Source organism: Salmo salar, unplaced genomic scaffold (genome assembly GCF_965601325.2).
Source record: "Salmo salar unplaced genomic scaffold, fSalSal1 ptg000071l, whole genome shotgun sequence".
Lineage (NCBI taxonomy): Eukaryota > Metazoa > Chordata > Actinopteri > Salmoniformes > Salmonidae > Salmo > Salmo salar.
In genome coordinates, this window is record NW_027675314.1 from 3821632 (window position 1) to 3839281 (window position 17650).

Here is a 17650-nt window from a genome sequence, read left to right on the forward strand (position 1 = left end):
TACGGATGGTCATTAAGGCTTTCTAGAAATCTCTAAGGCTGTCCGGAACAACCACAGAAGACATGTTAGTCCTCGTGCAAAGCTCCACGGCTCATTGGCCCTTCTCCAGAAGTCATTAACCCCCCCTGGTCGCACCGACGCGACGCCCCCCTGGTCGCACCGACGCCCCCCTGGTCGCACCGACGCCCCCCCTGGTCGCACCGACGCCCCCCTGGTCGCACCGACGCCCCCCCCCTGGTCGCACCAACGCCCCCCTGGTCGCACCAACGCCCCCCCTGGTCGCACCGACGCCCCCCTGGTCGCACCGACGCCCCCCTGGTCAGACCGACGCCCCCCCTGGTCAGACCGACGCCCCCCTGGTCAGACCGACAACAAGCTAAATGTCCTTTTTACCACTTTCCACATATATTTGGGGATTCCTCCTCTGTAAACTTCATTTGCCTGATAACACGCTAGTGGATAAGGAGTCATTTCATACAAGTGGATTTGATGCACGTTTCCCTCTCCTTGCCTCCTCTCCTCGATTACCTTTGACCTTTTTCAAAAGGAGGGGAGGAACGGACGAAGGAGAGGAGGAATTAAGCAAATCACAATGACTGCGGAAGGGGCTCTTCTGTTGCCAAATCTCAGGAATATATTTAACCCCTTATTTCTGGCACTAAACAAACTCCATATCCATTATATTCTTCAATCAACGGGTACCAGGGGACCATCAGATGAGTCAAAACAACCGACATGTAGGTGTTTACACAGAGGGGATGTAACGTGGGCGCTAGGAGTTCAGGAAGCAAGTTCAGGGAGTGAATCATTTAATAAATCAACTAAACATAATACAAAACAACAAACACCAAAAATGCACAGATCTCCCCCCCCCCCCTCCCTCTCCTCCACCCCCCCCCCCCCCCCCCCTCTCCTCCCACCCCCTCACTCCCCCCCTCCCTCCCCTCTCTTACCACAGGGCAGAACGATGACTCCCGAGCGGGCTCGGCCGTTACCAAACATCTCTCCCTCCCCTCCACCCTTCCTCCCCTCTCCCCTCCCAAAGTCCCCTCCACCCCTCCCTCCCTCCCTCCCCTCCACCCCTCCCTCTCCTCTCTTACCACAGGGCAGAACGATGACTCCCGAGCGGGCTCGGCCGTTACCAAACATCTCTCCCACCCCCCTCCCTCCCTCCCTCTTCTCCCTACCCCCCTCTACCCCTCCACCCCTCTCTCTCCCACCCCCCCTCCCTCCCCTCCCTCCTCTCTCCCCTCCCTCCCTCTCCTCTCCTCCCCCCCTCCCCTCCCTCTCTTACCACAGGGCAGAACGATGACTCCCGAGCGGGCTCGGCCGTTACCAAACATCTTGCGGAGGCTCTTCTCCTGGTAAGGTCTGAGTACCGCTGTGGCCTTCAGGTCCATGTTGATGTCAGGGTTCACCGTGTCGTTGCGGAAGTCGTACTCGGCCAGGAGAGGATACTCCATATTAATACACCTCTTCTGAAGCTCTTCGATCATCTCCTGGAAGGAAGGGAGGATTCAAGGAGAACGTGAACGTGTGGTAACAACAGCCAACAGGAGAGATAACACTCTGTAAATTGAAAGTGTTAAACTTCAAGGTTGACCGTACATGGAAACGTTATGAAGCCGAGGCATTTTAATGGTAGACCACAATTCATTAAGGGGCCACAGGGACCACAATTCATAAAGGGGCCACAGGGACCACAATTCATAAAGGGGCCACAGGGACCACAATTCATAAAGGGGCTACAGGGCCCCTCAATTTATAAAGGGGCCACAGGGCCCCTGAATCCATAAAGGGGCCACAGGGCCCAACACGGCTTCCAAATCACACAACCAAACCTGTCGGATCTCAAAGGACACGGTCTGCGTCTCCTCTTCCTCCTCTTCCTCCTTGTCCATCTGTTCATAGTAGCTGAATATGTCCTCTGGTACCTGGGTGGCTCCTGGAATCTGGCCCTCAGGGGCCGCTGCTGATGTAGAGGCCCCTGCTCCGTTGTCCTGGAGGGACTTAGAGATCTGGCAGAGGGTTGGAGGTTGAAACAGCACAGGCTTTAACATACTTGTGGTGTGTGTGTGTACCGCTGACTTGCTGTGTACGACCTCAGTGATGAGCTCTGTGTGTGTCCGTACCGCTGACTTGCTGTGTACGACCTCAGTGATGAGCTCGGTGTCTGTTCCCTCTGCAGTTCGGAGACGACAATCTCTGATCACACTGTCCTGAAGAAGACGCTGAATCACCTCGGGGAACGCACTCTCCACAAAGTACCTGCCACACACACACACACACACACACACACACACACACACAGCTCTGATAAACCATTTGAGCAAAGCAGTGAACAGAGATGGGTTTTGTTGTCTGATGTTCAGCAGCAACGTACCGGTTGTGTTTCAGCACCAGCTTCACCTTCCCATAGCTCACAGTGCAGAGCTGAAAGAGGATTCATCACACTGCTTCAGTAGAGAATCAGACGTCACTCAGACCCCCTATAGACCCCCTACAGATCCCCCCCCCTACAGACCCCCTATAGACCCCCCTCTATAGACCCCCTACAGACCCCCCACTACAGACCCACTAAAGACCCCCTATAGACCCCCCTCTACAGACCCCCCCTATAGACCCCCCCCCCCCCCCCCCCACAAAACCCCTCCTCCTCCTCCCTGTACCTCCTCCTCCTCCTCCTCCTCCTCCTCCCTGTATCTCCTCCTCCTCCTCCTCCTCCTCCCTGTACCTCCTCCCTGTACCTCCTCTCCTAACTGACCTTGATGAACTGCACGATGCCGTCCGGTACAGACGTCTTGCTGAGTTTCTGGAGATACTCAACTATGTCTGAGGTCTGTAGCCCGACGCTCACAGCAGCGTAGAGGGAGTAGGCTGTCAGCTTGTACTCATGAACGTGAACCGGACGACACACTGGCTCTGCTATGGCTACCAGGAAGTCCTGGGCATACTTATACACCGGAGAGAAGGCTTCCAGGAAGATGTGTCCATCTGGAGCCTGTCGGGACGGGGAGGGAGGGGTGACAGACAGAGAGAGACAGACAGAGAGAAAGGGAGACCGAGAGACAGAATGACAGGGAGAGAGAGAGACACAGAGAGAGAGACAGAGAGAGGGAGACAGAGAGAGAGACAGAATGACAGGGAGAGAGAGAGACACAGAGAGAGAGAGAGAGACACAGAGAGAGAGAGAGAGAGACAGAGAGAGAGAGAGAGAGAGAGAGAGAGAGACACAGAGAGAGAGAGAGACACAGAGAGAGAGAGACACACAGAGAGAGAGAGGGAGACACAGAGAGAGAGAGAGAGAGGGAGACACAGAGAGAGAGAGAGGGAGACACAGAAAGAGAGAGAGAGGGAGACACAGAGAGAGAGAGAGAGGGAGACACAGAGAGAGAGAGACACAGAGAGAGAGAGAGAGGGAGACAAAGAGAGAGAGAGACACAGAAAGAGGGAGACACAGAGAGAGGGAGACACAGAGAGAGGGAGACACAGAGAGAGGAAGACACAGAGAGAGGGAGACACAGAGAGAGGGAGACACAGAGAGAGGGAGACACAGAGAGAGGGAGACACAGAGAGAGGGAGACACAGAGAGAGGGAGACAGGGAGACAGAGCGGGAGGTAAAAATATGCAGAATATTTAAAAATGGTGGTTACTGTTGCATGACTTTAAGTGTCATTAAGTCTGGTACCATGTTGGTACAATCCAGTCAGTACCAGAGACTAGAACCTCTCTTCCTACTATGGAGTCTGGTACCATGTTGGTACAATCCAGTCAGTACCAGAGACTAGAACCTCTCTTCCTACTATGGAGTCTGGTACCATGTTGGTACAATCCAGTCAGTACCAGAGACTAGAACCTCTCTTCCTACTATGGAGTCTGGTACCATGTTGATACAATCCAGTCAGTACCAGAGACTAGAACCTCTCTTCCTACTATGGAGTCTGGTACCATGTTGATACAATCCAGTCAGTACCAGAGACTAGAACCTCTCTTCCTACTATGGACTGACCATCCATGATATCTGTATTACAGATTAAACCATGAGGATGTACAGGACCGACCATCCATGATATCTGTATTACAGATTAAACCATGAGGATGTACAGGACCGACCATCCATGATATCTGTATTACAGATTAAACCATGAGGATGTACAGGACCGACCATCCATGATATCTGTATTACAGATTAAACCGTGAGGATATACAGGACCGACCATCCATGATATCTGTATTACAGATTAAACCGTGAGGATGTACAGGACCGACCATCCATGATATCTGTATTACAGATTAAACCGTGAGGATGTACAGGACCGACCATCCATGATATCTGTATTACAGATTAAACCGTGAGGATGTACAGGACCGACCATCCATGATATCTGTATTACAGATTAAACCGTGAGAATGTACAGGACCGACCATCCATGATATCTGTATTACAGATTAAACCGTGAGGATGTACAGGACCGACCATCCATGATATCTGTATTACAGATTAAACCGTGAGGATGTACAGGACCGACCATCCATGATATCTGTATTACAGATTAAACCGTGAGGATATACAGGACCGACCATCCATGATATCTGTATTACAGATTAAACCGTGAGGATGTACAGGACCGACCATCCATGATATCTGTATTACAGATTAAACCGTGAGGATGTACAGGACCGACCATCCATGATATCTGTATTACAGATTAAACCGTGAGGATGTACAGGACCGACCATCCATGATATCTGTATTACAGATTAAACCGTGAGGATGTACAGGACCGACCATCCATGATATCTGTATTACAGATTAAACCGTGAGAATGTACAGGACCGACCATCCATGATATCTGTATTACAGATTAAACCGTGAGGATGTACACTGTTTCTTTACATTTAGACTGTTTACAAACATTGGAGTAAACAAGATTATATTTTGGGTTCTGATGGGGTACGGCAACCGAACTGAGGTCACGGGTACGGCGGCCGAACTGAGGTCACGGGTACCACGGCCGAACTGAGGTCACGGGTACGACGGCCGAACTGAGGTCACGGGTACGACGGCCGAACTGAGGTCACGGGTACGACGGCCGAACTGAGGTCACGGGTACGACGGCCGAACTGAGGTCACGGGTACGACGGCCGAACTGAGGTCACGGGTACGACGGCCGAACTGAGGTCACGGGTACCACGGCCGAACTGAGGTCACGGGTACGACGGCCGAACTGAGGTCACGGGTACGACGGCCGAACTGAGGTCACGGGTACGACGGCCGAACTGAGGTCACGGGTACGACGGCCGAACTGAGGTCACGGGTACGACGGCCGAACTGAGGTCACGGGTACGACGGCCGAACTGAGGTCACGGGTACCACGGCCGAACTGAGGTCACGGGTACCACGGCCGAACTGAGGTCACGGGTACCACGGCCGAACTGAGGTCACGGGTACCACGGCCGAACTGAGGTCACGGGTACGACGGCCGAACTGAGGTCACGGAGCATTTCTACGTTATATTCTTCAAAGAATCAATAGACAGCCTATATCATTAACTAATAAGTCCAAAAATGGAGTCCAGTCTTAAGCAGCACCAGATGTGAGGTAACTTGGTAACGTAATCTGTCAGTCTTAAACAGCACCAGATCTGAGGTAACTTGGTGACGTAATCTGTCAGTCTCACCACCCAGAGAGGTCGTGACCCGTGGTCGTTCTTCAGCAACATCTGCAGCCGGTAGTCTTTAGCCCCATACTCATCTAGCTTGATGGCCGACTCATCTACCGTTTTACCGGCCGCTGCAGGGATGGCCTCCTGGGACTCACTGCCCATCGCCTCCTCCTCATCCTCCTCTTCATCATACACACGCTTCTTAGAAGACTTCCTCTCTGGAGGAAGACAGACAGACAGACAGACAGACAGACAGACAGACAGACAGACAGACAGACAGACAGACAGACAGGGAGGGAGGGAGGGAGGGAGGGAGGGACAGACAGAGACAAGAGGGAGGGAGGAAGAGAGACAAGAGGGAGGGAGGAAGAGAGACAAGAGGGAGGGAGGAAGAGAGACAAGAGGGAGGGAGGAAGAGAGACAGAGACAAGAGGGAGGGAGGGTGGAAGAGAGACAGAGACAAGAGGGAGGGAGGGTGGAAGAGAGACAGAGACAAGAGGGAGGGAGGGAGGGAGGGAGGGAGGAAGAGAGACAGAGACAAGAGGGAGGGAGGGAGGAAGAGAGAGAGACAAGAGGGAGGGAGGAAGAGAGACAGAGACAAGAGGGAGGGAGAAGAGACAGAGACAAGAGGGAGGGAGGGAGAAGAGACAGAGACAGGAGGGAGGGAAGAAGAGAGACAGAGACAGGAGGGACGAAGACAGACAGGAGGGGTGGAGGGAGGGAGGGAGAGGAGGGAGGGAGGAAGAGAGACAGAGACAAGAGGGAGGGAGGAAGAGAGACAGAGACAAGAGGGAGGGAGGAAGAGAGACAGAGACAAGAGGGAGGGAGGAAGAGACAGAGACATGAGGGACGGAGGAAGAGAGACAGAGACAGGAGGGACGAAGACAGACAGGAGGGGTGTAATTAAGGAGAAATTGGCTGAGCCGTGAGTCTTACAACTGGGACACTCAGTGAGACATGTCCATTACCAAAGAGAAAGACAGTTGATGGAAGATGACATTGTTCTGAAATCAGCTCTCACTGTAGTGTCCCTGTGACTAAAATACGTTTTAATCACAGTGATTGCTACTCTCAGAGTGCTATTGTCAGGCAGCTGACAACCTGTTAACGAGACATTGAATTTCATTGAATTCTATGTCGGGCAGAAATTTGTATTTAGATCAGGAAAGTTTCCTCTCTCAACCTATACAAGTCAGAATGTTGAACTCAATTATATTTTCAATTTACTTTACTAGTTGTCTGTGCGGTCGGGCCTTTTGGTGGTAGGAACGTGAGACAACACATCCACAGGAAAGTAGAATTACAACAACTTTTCAAAGTGATGGATTCTATCAACCTGAAGCCACGAGACGAAAATAGACACACACATGCCGAGCTCGTGATTACATTATACATTTTATTTAACCTTTATTTAACCATGCAAGTCAGTTAAGAACAAATGATTATTATTTACACTATTTACAATGACGCGCTTACATGGTTCTGTTCATGTGACAAAGACGTCACGCTGTTTGCTTAGCAAGTACCACTTCCTCCTGATTGGGCACATAGCTGGAGTGAATGTAGGACCTCTCTGCCTTGTTAACTAGCAACACCTGACCAGCCTCCTGAAGCATCTTACCAGTTGGAGCCATGGAAAACACTTCCGGCTGAGGAGCACGTTTGACTGTACGCTGGCAGAGACACTTCCGGCTGAGGAGTACGTTTGACCCTACGCTGGCAGGGACACTACGCTGTTCGGGGGACACTTCCGGCTGAGGAGTACGTTTGACCCTACGCTGGCAGGGACACTACGCTGTTCGGGGGACACTTCCGGCTGAGGAGTACGTTTGACCCTACGCTGGCAGGGACACTACGCTGTTCGGGGACACTTCCAGCTGAGGAGTACGTTTGACACTACGCTGGCAGGGACACTTCCGGCTGAGCAGTACGTTTGACTGTACGCTGGCAGGGACACTTCCGGCTGAGCAGTACGTTTGACTGTACGCTGGCAGGGACACTTCAGGCTGAGCAGTACGTTTGACTGTACGCTGGCGGGGGACACTTCCAGCTGAGGAGTACGTTCCTCATGTTTCAGGTGACAGACATCTGAATGCTCTACCAGCACCTTTGAAAAGTTTATTTAATTCTACTTTCCTGTGGATATATTGTCTCACATTCCTACCTGTAAAACAAACAAAACACTTCACAGACAAACGGCAAAGTACGTTAAGATGTAATTTGATTCAACATTCTGGTTTTGTAGAGGTCGTTCGTGGGAACGTCCCTGATCCAAACGCTCACGTCTACCCGACGTCGGGTCTCAGGACTAAGGCAGTCTGCAGCATCTTGAAGTTAGTCTGTTTTTCTAGCTCCTATACTACTACTATACTATTGGTACTTGCTAGCTACTATACTATGCTATAGGTACTAGCTAGCTACTATACTACTACTACTATACTATAGGTTCTTGCTAGCTACTATGCTATATGTACTAGCTAGCTACTATACTACTACTACAGGTATTAGGTAGGTAGAATGGTTAGGTAGTGTTACACAGAATGCATGTCTGTCTCCCATGCCTCAGCATCATGCTATAATTACCATCACAACACCGACTGAAACCGCAACATGAGTTGGAGTAATAAATAATTCAATTTCGGGAACATCTAGATACTCACCCCGGTCTCCCCTATCTTTCTTCCCCATGATATTATTATTAGCTTGTTCCGAAAAACAACTTGCTTCGTCAAACCATGATAAACGAAGGTGAGAAACACTTAGAAGTAACTGCGATGCGACCGACTCGTTTTCCTCCTTGTGTGGAAATGATCATGTGACCAACGAATTCCGCTTGTTGATTGGATGTCGGTATTGTTTACTTCCGGTGGTAGAGGTCAGATTACATTTCAGGGTTTCGGTGTCATTTTTTTCGTTCTCGTCGAGGTGTTTATTGTTGTAAAAATAGGTCATTAATAATCGGTAATCATGTCAGATGAGGATTTAATCGGACCTGCTTTACCCCCGTCGTTCAGAAAAAGCAGCAGTGATGATTCTGATGATGAGGAAGGATGTGAGTTACTAGTGGTTTAAATCCACATAATTTTTTTACACCAGTGTTCATCAGATACTATGCTGTCATATCCACGGCTTAGTTATCTTTCTGCTTTATACTGTATTGTTCAATGGAAAAAGCCAGTGTCTGTTTTTGGTGTTTTCCTACCTAAGATGTGCTGTCTTCTCCAATAGTTGCAGGTCCTGCTCTGCCTCCCGGATACAAACCGGAGTTGCTCTCCAGCTCGGAGGATGACTTTGTCCAGGAGGAGGTGGACGTGGTGATGAAGAGACGAAACAAGACGAGCAGCAGACACGATAGAGGGACGACCAGGGATGGACCCACCGCAGAGTAACACATTTACACTCACTTCTACATTTCAAACACCTTCATTTCCTCATTGTTTGTGAAGAAAAGCGCGTGTAAAATGCCTGAAATGGACTGTCTGCATCATTCTGTAGGAAACAGCACAGAGTAGAAGAGGCGGTGAGAAGAAGGCTTGGGGATGATGATGATGATGATGGTTTCTTCGGACCAGCTCTTCCTCCTGGGTTCTCAAACCCACAGGCTTCACCAGAGAGGTAACCAAGACAACACAACTAGATCTCCCTGCTTTAAACAGACATATTAAATGATATGTCAGCTAGTTCTCTCTGCTTTAAACAGACATATTAAATGATATGGCAGCTAGTCCTCTCTGCTTTAAACAGACATATTAAAATGATATGTCAGCTAGTTCTCTCTCTGCTTTAAAGACATATTAAATGATATGTCAGCTAGTTCTCTCTGCTTTAAACATACATATTAAATTATATGTCAGCTAGTTCTCTCTGCTTTAAACAGACATATTAAAATGGTATGTCAGCTAGTTCTCTCTGCTTTAAACAGACATATTAAATGATATGTCAGCTAGTTCTCTCTCTGCTTTAAACAGACATATTATATGATATGTCAGCTAGTACTCTCTGCTTCAAACAGACATATTAAATGATATGTCAGCTAGTTCTCTCTGCTTTAAACAGACATATTAAATGATATGTCAGCTAGTCCTCTCTGCTTTAAACAGACATTTTAAATGATATGTCAGCTAGTTCTCTGCTTTAAACAGACATAATAAATGCTGTCAGTCATGCATGTATTTTCAAATAAGTTGTCTAAACGTATTTATTGGTTTGTGTTGATTTGATTGTTTCTCTTTTCTACCTCCCCTAGGCCAGCTGTATTGGGCCCAGCCTTACCCCCAGGATTTCACAGACCGGTATCTGATGATGATGAAGATAATGATGGTGATGGTGAGGATGATTTCCCTCGGCCAGCCCTGCCCCCGGGCTACACAGCAGAACCCTCCAGCAGTGATGAAGAGGAGGAGGAGGATGAAGAGGTGATCGGGCCCATGCCTGCTCAAGGTGCCATCCAGGACTCCGTGGCTTTGGACATTGAACGCAGAGCTCAGAAGATGAAGGACAGACTGACAGGAGCAGATGTGAGAACCTCACCGCCACTTATTCTACATCTAGACTCTTATTCTACGTCTAGACTCTTATTCTACGTCTAGACTCTTATTCTACGTCCAGACTCTTATTCTACGTCCAGACTCTTATTCTACGTCCAGACTCTCGTTCTACGTCCAGCAGACTCTCGTTCTACGTCCAGCAGACTCTCGTTCTACGTCCAGCAGACTCTCGTTCTACGTCCAGCAGACTCTCGTTCTACGTCCAGCAGACTCTCGTTCTACGTCCAGCAGACTCTCGTTCTACGTCCAGCAGACTCTCGTTCTACGTCCAGCAGACTCTCGTTCTACGTCCAGCAGACTCTCGTTCTACGTCTAGCAGACTCTCGTTCTACGTCTAGCAGACTCTCGTTCTACGTCTAGCAGACTCTCGTTCTACGTCTAGCAGACTCTCGTTCTACGTCTAGCAGACTCTCGTTCTACGTCCAGACTCTCGTTCTACGTCTAGCAGACTCTCGTTCTACGTCTAGCAGACTCTCGTTCTACGTCCAGACTCTCGTTCTACGTCCAGACTCTCGTTCTACGTCCAGACTCTCGTTCTACGTCCAGACATCGTAGGGGGGGGAGACTATGGATCTATCTCAGTTTGTTCCTACTTACGTTAGTCACATGCGATGTCTCAGACACCACTGGCCCGACGATGACAAATCTTGGGTGAATGATGCGTCTTATCGCCATGGAGAACCGTCCTTCACAAAATGACCCTGATTGGCCCGGGGGGGGCGCTATAGTAACCAACTGAATTCCAATGTTAATTTAAAATGCCGTAGTCGTGTCTTACATGACTTTGTGCATTTGCTTCATTATCTATCAACACATGTCCTTATTCACCAGTGAGGCTGTTATCTGACCTCCTGTCCTTATCCACCAGTAGAGGCTGTTATCTGACCTCCTGTCCTTATCCACCAGTAGAGGCTGTTATCTGTCCTCCTGTCCATTGTAAATTATCAAGACTTGATTGTTTTTTTTCTCTCTCATTAATCCACGCAACATAAATTTGAATAATTTGCACTAATTGGCCCGGGGGGGGGCTGCATCGTTAGTGGGGGACGAGACATGTTTACTGTTGAGTTGTTTATTGTTGAGTTGTTTCTGATGAACTGACCAGTAATTTGTTCATCTTTATGGTGCTTGAATCCGCCACCAGGTGGCGCCCATAGGAACATGCTCATTGGGTGATTCTCATATGTTGTGTTCAGTCGTGCAAAATGTTTTTTTTTTTTTAACTGTTTAATAGGACAAATTTTAATTCCTCTTATTTCGAATCATTTTCCCCATGTTTGTTCCTACTGAACAGACCCCAGGTCAGATGGTAGAATGAGTTGACAGCCTCCTAATGAACAGACCCCAGGTCAGATGGTAGAATGAGTTGACACCCTCCTAATGAACAGACCCCAGGTCAGATGGTAGAATGAGTTGACAGCCTCCTAATGAACAGACCCCAGATGGTAGAATGAGTTGACAGCCTCCTAATGAACAGACCCCAGATGGTAGAATGAGTTGACAGCCTCCTAATGAACAGGCCCCAGGTCAGATGGTAGAATGAGTTGACAGCCTCCTAATGAACAGACCCCAGGTCAGATGGTAGAATGAGTTGACAGCCTCCTAATGAACAGACCCCAGGTCAGATGGTAGAATGAGTTGACAGCCTCCTAATGAACTGACCCCAGGTCAGATGGTAGAATGAGTTGACAGCCTCCTAATGAACAGACCCCAGGTCAGATGGTAGAATGAGTTGACACCCTCCTAATGAACAGACCCCAGGTCAGATGGTAGAATGAGTTGACAGCCTCCTAATGAACAGACCCCAGATGGTAGAATGAGTTGACAGCCTCCTAATGAACAGACCCCAGATGGTAGAATGAGTTGACAGCCTCCTAATGAACAGGCCCCAGGTCAGATGGTAGAATGAGTTGACAGCCTCCTAATGAACAGACCCCAGGTCAGATGGTAGAATGAGTTGACAGCCTCCTAATGAACTGACCCCAGGTCAGATGGTAGAATGAGTTGACAGCCTCCTAATGAACAGACCCCAGGTCAGATGGTAGAATGAGTTGACAGCCTCCTAATGAACAGACCCCAGGTCAGATGGTAGAATGAGTTGACAGCCTCCTAATGAACAGACCCCAGATGGTAGAATGAGTTGACAGCCTCCTAATGAACAGACCCCAGGTCAGATGGTAGAATGAGTTGACAGCCTCCTAATGAACAGACCCCAGATGGTAGAATGAGTTGACAGCCTCCTAATGAACAGGCCCCAGGTCAGATGGTAGAATGAGTTGACAGCCTCCTAATGAACAGGCCCCAGGTCAGATGGTAGAATGAGTTGACAGCCTCCTAATGAACAGACCCCAGGTCAGATGGTAGAATGAGTTGACAGCCTCCTAATGAACAGACCCCAGGTCAGATGGTAGAATGAGTTGACAGCCTTATCTGTGATGGTTGATTGACAGAATGGTCCGGAGGACGTGGTGCGGGAGACCTGGATGACAGAGCTTCCTCCAACGCTGCAGCACATCGGGCTGGGGGCCAGAACCTTCAAGAAGAGGGCTGGCCAGTAGAGCAAGGACCGATCCCTCTGGACCGACACCCCTGCTGATCGAGAACGCAAGCTCAGGGTAGGAAACACTCGTTCTGAACAGTCGACACATTTCTGTTGGGATTTCACGCGACTGTACTGACTATATAATTCTCTCTCTCTCTCTGACTGTCTGGCACTGTCTGTCTCTGTCTGTCTGTCTGTCAACAGGAACGGCTGGAGGGAAAGGAGAGTGAAGAAACAGAACCGGTCCCTCAACTGTCTCACAAAGAGTTACAGATGGCTGAGAAAGTGTCCAAATACAACGTAAGTAGTAGAGACTCTTTCTCTGCCCAACGCAACAACTACATGACCGGGACCTGAATGAAGATCTCACTATGGCATTTACAACCCGGAGACTAGACCCAGATGTCTACCGACCCGGAGACTAGACCCAGACGTCTACCGACCCGGACGTCTGCCGACCCGGAGACTAGACCCAGACGTCTACCGACCCGGAGACTAGACCCAGACGTCTACCGACCCGGACGTCTGCCGACCCGGAGACTAGACCCAGACGTCTGCCGACCCGGAGACTAGACCCACACGTCTGCCGACCCGGAGACTAGACCCAGACGTCTGCCGACCCGGAGACTAGACCCAGACGTCTGCCGACCCGGAGACTAGACCCAGACGTCTGCCGACCCGGAGACTAGACCCAGACGTCTGCCGACCCGGAGACTAGACCCAGACGTCTGCCGACCCGGAGACTAGACCCAGACGTCTACCGACCCGGAGACTAGACCCAGACGTCTACCGACCCGGAGACTAGACCCAGACGTCTACCGACCCGGAGACTAGACCCAGATGTCTACCGACCATTAGTTGTCAACATGACTTTTGTCTTTCTCTCTCTTCTCTGTTAGGAAACCAAGCGTGGGGAGTCTCTGATCAGTCTCCATGAGAAGCAGATGAAGAAGAGGAAACTGGATGAGGGAGCCAAGCCGGTGGAGAGACGAGCGTTCGACAGGGACCAGGACTTGCAAGTCAACAAGTTTGATGAAGCTCAGAAACAACGTCTGTTGAAGAAGTCCCAGGAACTCAACACACGCTTCGGACACAGCAAGGAGAAAATGTTCCTCTGAGACAATCCACACAGAATAGCTCAGGATTGGGCATTTTTGGTCACCTGACCCTTGTCAATTATGATGGGAACGTTCCAGGTTGACTTTTATTGCAGTCCAATTGCTCAGACGATCAGAACACATTGTACTGAAATATGATCTGAGCTGTACAGGTATAACTTGTATGTATTTTGATAAAAGTGTGAATATCAGTTTGATTAGTTAAATTTTAGTAGTCACTCTTATCCAGAGCGACTTACAGTAGTGAGTGCATACATGTTCTTACTTATTATTTCTCCGTACTGGTTTCCCCGTGGGAATCGAACCCACGACCCTTGCGTTGAAAGCTCCAATGTTCTACCAACTGAGCCACACGGGACCTCCCTCATTCTTTTAGTTTTTAAAGGTCCGATGCGCAGCTGTTTTTTAATCTTAATAGCAAATCATTTCTGGGGAACAGTTAAGTACATTGCTGTGATTTTGTTTTCAATTAAAACGCTAAAAAATATATAAAAAATAGGTTCTTAGCAAAGAGTAATTTTTCAAGCAAGAATTTTGCTAGGACTGTCTGGGAGTGGTCTGAGTGGGGAGGGGAAAACGATCTGTTATTGAGCAAAGAGTCATTTTTCAAGCAAGAATTTTGCTAGGACTGTCTGGGAGTGGTCTGAGTGGGGAGGGGAAAACGATCTGTTATTGGCAGAGAGGTTTGGAACTCTCTTTCTTATTGGTCTACTAACTGATCTAAACTCCACCCCCACCAAAACAAGGCTGACATTTGACGAGGCCTTAACAAACAGCTCTCACACTAAAAGGGCATTATCATATACTGCTCAAAAAAATAAAGGGAACACTTAAACAACACATCCTAGATATGAATGAAAGAAATAATCTTATTAAATACTTTTTTCTTTACATAGTTTAATGTGCTGACAACAAAATCACACAAAAATAATCAATGGAAATCCAATTTATCAACCCATGGAGGTCTGGATTTGGAGTCACACTCAAAATTAAAGTGGAAAACCACACTACAGGCTGATCCAACTTTGATGTAATGTCCTTAAAACAAGTCAAAATGAGGCTCAGTAGTGTGTATGGCCTCCACGTGCCTGTATGACCTCCCTACAACGCCTGGGCATGCTCCTGATGAGGTGGCGGATGGTCTCCTGAGGGATCTCCTCCCAGACCTGGACTAAAGCATCCGCCAACTCCTGGACAGTCTGTGGTGCAACTCCTGGACAGTCTGTTGGTGGATGGAGCGAGACATAATGTCCCAGATGTGCTCAATTGGATTCAGGTCTGAGGAACGGGCGGGCCAGTCCATAGCATCAATGCCTTCCTCTTGCAGGAACTGCTGACACACTCCAGCCACATGAGGTCTAGCATTGTCTTGCATTAGGAGGAACCCAGGGCCAACCGCACCAGCATATGGTCTCACAAGGGGTCTGAGGATCTCATCTCGGTACCTAATGGCAGTCAGGCTACCTCTGGCGAGCACATGGAGGGCTGTGCAGCCCCCCAAAGAAATGCCACCCCACACCATGACTGACCCACCACCAAACCGGTCATGCTGGAGGATGTTGCAGGCAGCAGAACGTTCAACACGGCGTCTCCAGACTCTGTCACGTCTGTCACGTGCTCCGTGTGAACCTGCTTTCATCTGTGAAGAGCACAGGGCGCCAGTGGCGAATTTGCCAATCTTGGTGTTCTCTGGCGAATGCCAAACATCCTGCACGGTGTTGGGCTGTAAGCACAACCCCCACCTGTGGACGTCGGGCCCTCATACCACCCTCATGGAGTCTGTTTCTGACTGTTTGAGCAGACACATGCACATTTGTGGCCTGCTGGAGGTCATTTTGCAGGGCTCTGGCAGTGCTTCTCCTGCTCCTCCTTACACAAAGGCGGAGGTAGCGGTCTTGCTGCTGGTTTGTTGCCCTCCTACGGCCTCCTCCACGTCTCCTGATGTATTGGCCTGTCTCCTGGTAGTGCCTCCATGCTCTGGACACTACGCTGACAGACACAGCAAACCTTCTTGCCACAGCTCGCATTGATGTGCCATCCTGGATGAGCTGCACTACCTGAGCCACTTGTGTGGGTTGTAGACTCCGCCTCATGCTACCACTAGAGTGAAAGCACCGCCAGCATTCAAAAGTGACCAAAACATCAGCCAGGAAGCATAGGAACTGAGAAGTGGTCTGTGGTCCCCACCTGCTGAACCACTCCTTTATTGGGGGTGTCTTGCTAATTGCCTATAATTTCCACCTGTTGTCTATTCCATTTGCACAACAGCATGTGAAATTTATTGTCAATCAGTGTTGCTTCCTAAGTGGACAGTTTGATTTCACAGAAGTGTGATTGACTTGGAGTTACATTGTGTTGTTTAAGTGTTCCCTTTATTTTTTTGAGCAGTGTATTTTGTCACAATTTCACAGTATAAATGCCAACCTCCATAATGTGGAACTATATAAAACACCGGAAATCACGTTTTTTTTGACTGGACTGGGCCTATTGTTTGAGGAGCATGCACAATAACAAAACTTTTATCACGGCAACTGGTTTGTTCATTATTAACAGGAACTGGAAGCTAATTATCCATAATTTATGTCATTTCTGGGAGTGTGTACTTACATTTTTTGTATGTTCTCTATAGTTATGTACTTGAAACTGTATCAATTGACCCAATTCAGCACATTTGGGCAGACTCGATACAACATTTTGAACAGTAATGCAATGGTTCATTGAATCAGTCTAAAACTTTGCACATACACTGCTTCCATCTAGTGGCCAAAATCTAAATTGCGCCTAGACTCCTAAGTCATAATGGCTTTTCTCTTGCATTTCAAAGATGGAACTAAACAAAAAAAAATAGAAAAAGCATGTTTTTTTTTCTTATTTTCTTTGTATTATCTTTTACCAGATCTAATGTGTTATATTCTCCTACATTAATTTCACATTTCCACAAACATTTCCTTTCAAATGGTACCAAGAATATGCATATCCTTGCTTCAGATCCTGAGCTATAGGCAGTTTGGCTGATTTGGCTATGTCATTTTAGGTGAAAATTCGGGGGAAAAGGGTCCGATCCCTAAGAGGTTTTGTCGCTGCACCCTTCCTCTAAAGGCTATGTAGGCTAGTGCTACCATTTTATATGCTGCTACCATGTTTTTAATTGTCAAGATTTTTCATGTAGCCAATGTTTTTTTTTTTTAGATACATGTTTTTTTTTCATTGGTATGCAGGGATTTTGGGCCCCGGGGAAAGATGTCACATTGGGCCCCACCACCACAGGCCACACCAACCCTGCACAATTGCTGTAACCACACACCTCCAGAACCCAATCGAACCATTCAAAGCTTTAAATAACTCTCGATCTGTAACCGCACACCTCCAGAACCCAATCGACCCATTCAAAGCTTTAAATAACTCTCGACCTGTAACCGCACACCTCCAGAACCCAATCGACCCATTCAAAGCTTTAAATAACTCTCGATCTGTAACCGCACACCTCCAGAACCCAATCGACCCATTCAAAGCTTTAAATAACTCTCGATCTGTAACCGCACACCTCCAGAACCCAATCGACCCATTCAAAGCTTTAAATAACTCTCGATCTGTAACCGCACACCTCCAGAACCCAATCGACCCATTCAAAGCTTTAAATAACTCGATCTGTAACCGCACACCTCCAGAACCCAATCGACCCATTCAAAGCTTTAAATAACTCTCGATCTGTAACCGCACACCTCCAGAACCCAATCGACCCATTCAAAGCTTTAAATAACTCTGACCTGTAACCG

At 48.5% G+C, this 17650-nt stretch overlaps 2 protein-coding genes across 2 annotated transcripts in view; one reads left to right on the top strand and one right to left on the bottom strand.

Moving 5' to 3' along the window:
* The window catches only part of LOC106574914 (excision repair cross-complementation group 3), a 31802-nt gene extending 23321 nt beyond the window's left edge, over positions 1-8481 (bottom strand). The window contains 7 exon segments of the mRNA XM_082970872.1: positions 1295-1499; positions 1842-2018; positions 2133-2268; positions 2384-2433; positions 2765-3001; positions 5683-5885; positions 8328-8481. Coding sequence (XP_082826998.1) covers positions 1295-1499; positions 1842-2018; positions 2133-2268; positions 2384-2433; positions 2765-3001; positions 5683-5885; positions 8328-8355 — 1036 coding nt within the window. The 5' untranslated portion in view covers positions 8356-8481.
* Positions 8482-8533: 52 nt separating this feature from the next.
* LOC106574915 (GPALPP motifs-containing protein 1) lies at positions 8534-16405 on the top strand. The gene is made up of 7 exons (XM_045714208.2): positions 8534-8719; positions 8896-9052; positions 9163-9282; positions 9914-10184; positions 12665-12829; positions 12961-13056; positions 13656-16405. The coding sequence occupies exons 1-5, from the start codon at positions 8635-8637 to the stop codon at positions 12770-12772; spliced, it is 741 nt and encodes a 246-aa protein (XP_045570164.2). The 5' UTR covers positions 8534-8634; the 3' UTR covers positions 12773-12829; positions 12961-13056; positions 13656-16405.
* The last annotated feature ends 1245 nt before the right edge of the window (positions 16406-17650 follow it).

Coding starts and splice junctions, on each gene's coding strand:
- LOC106574915 (XM_045714208.2), top strand. CDS start 8,635: ATGTCAGATGAGGATTTAATCGGACCTGCTTTACCCCCGTCGTTCAGA. Junction 9,053..9,162: donor AGGGATGGACCCACCGCAGA/GTAACACATTTA, acceptor ATCATTCTGTAG/GAAACAGCACAGAGTAGAAG. Junction 10,185..12,664: donor ACAGACTGACAGGAGCAGAT/GTGAGAACCTCA, acceptor GTTGATTGACAG/AATGGTCCGGAGGACGTGGT.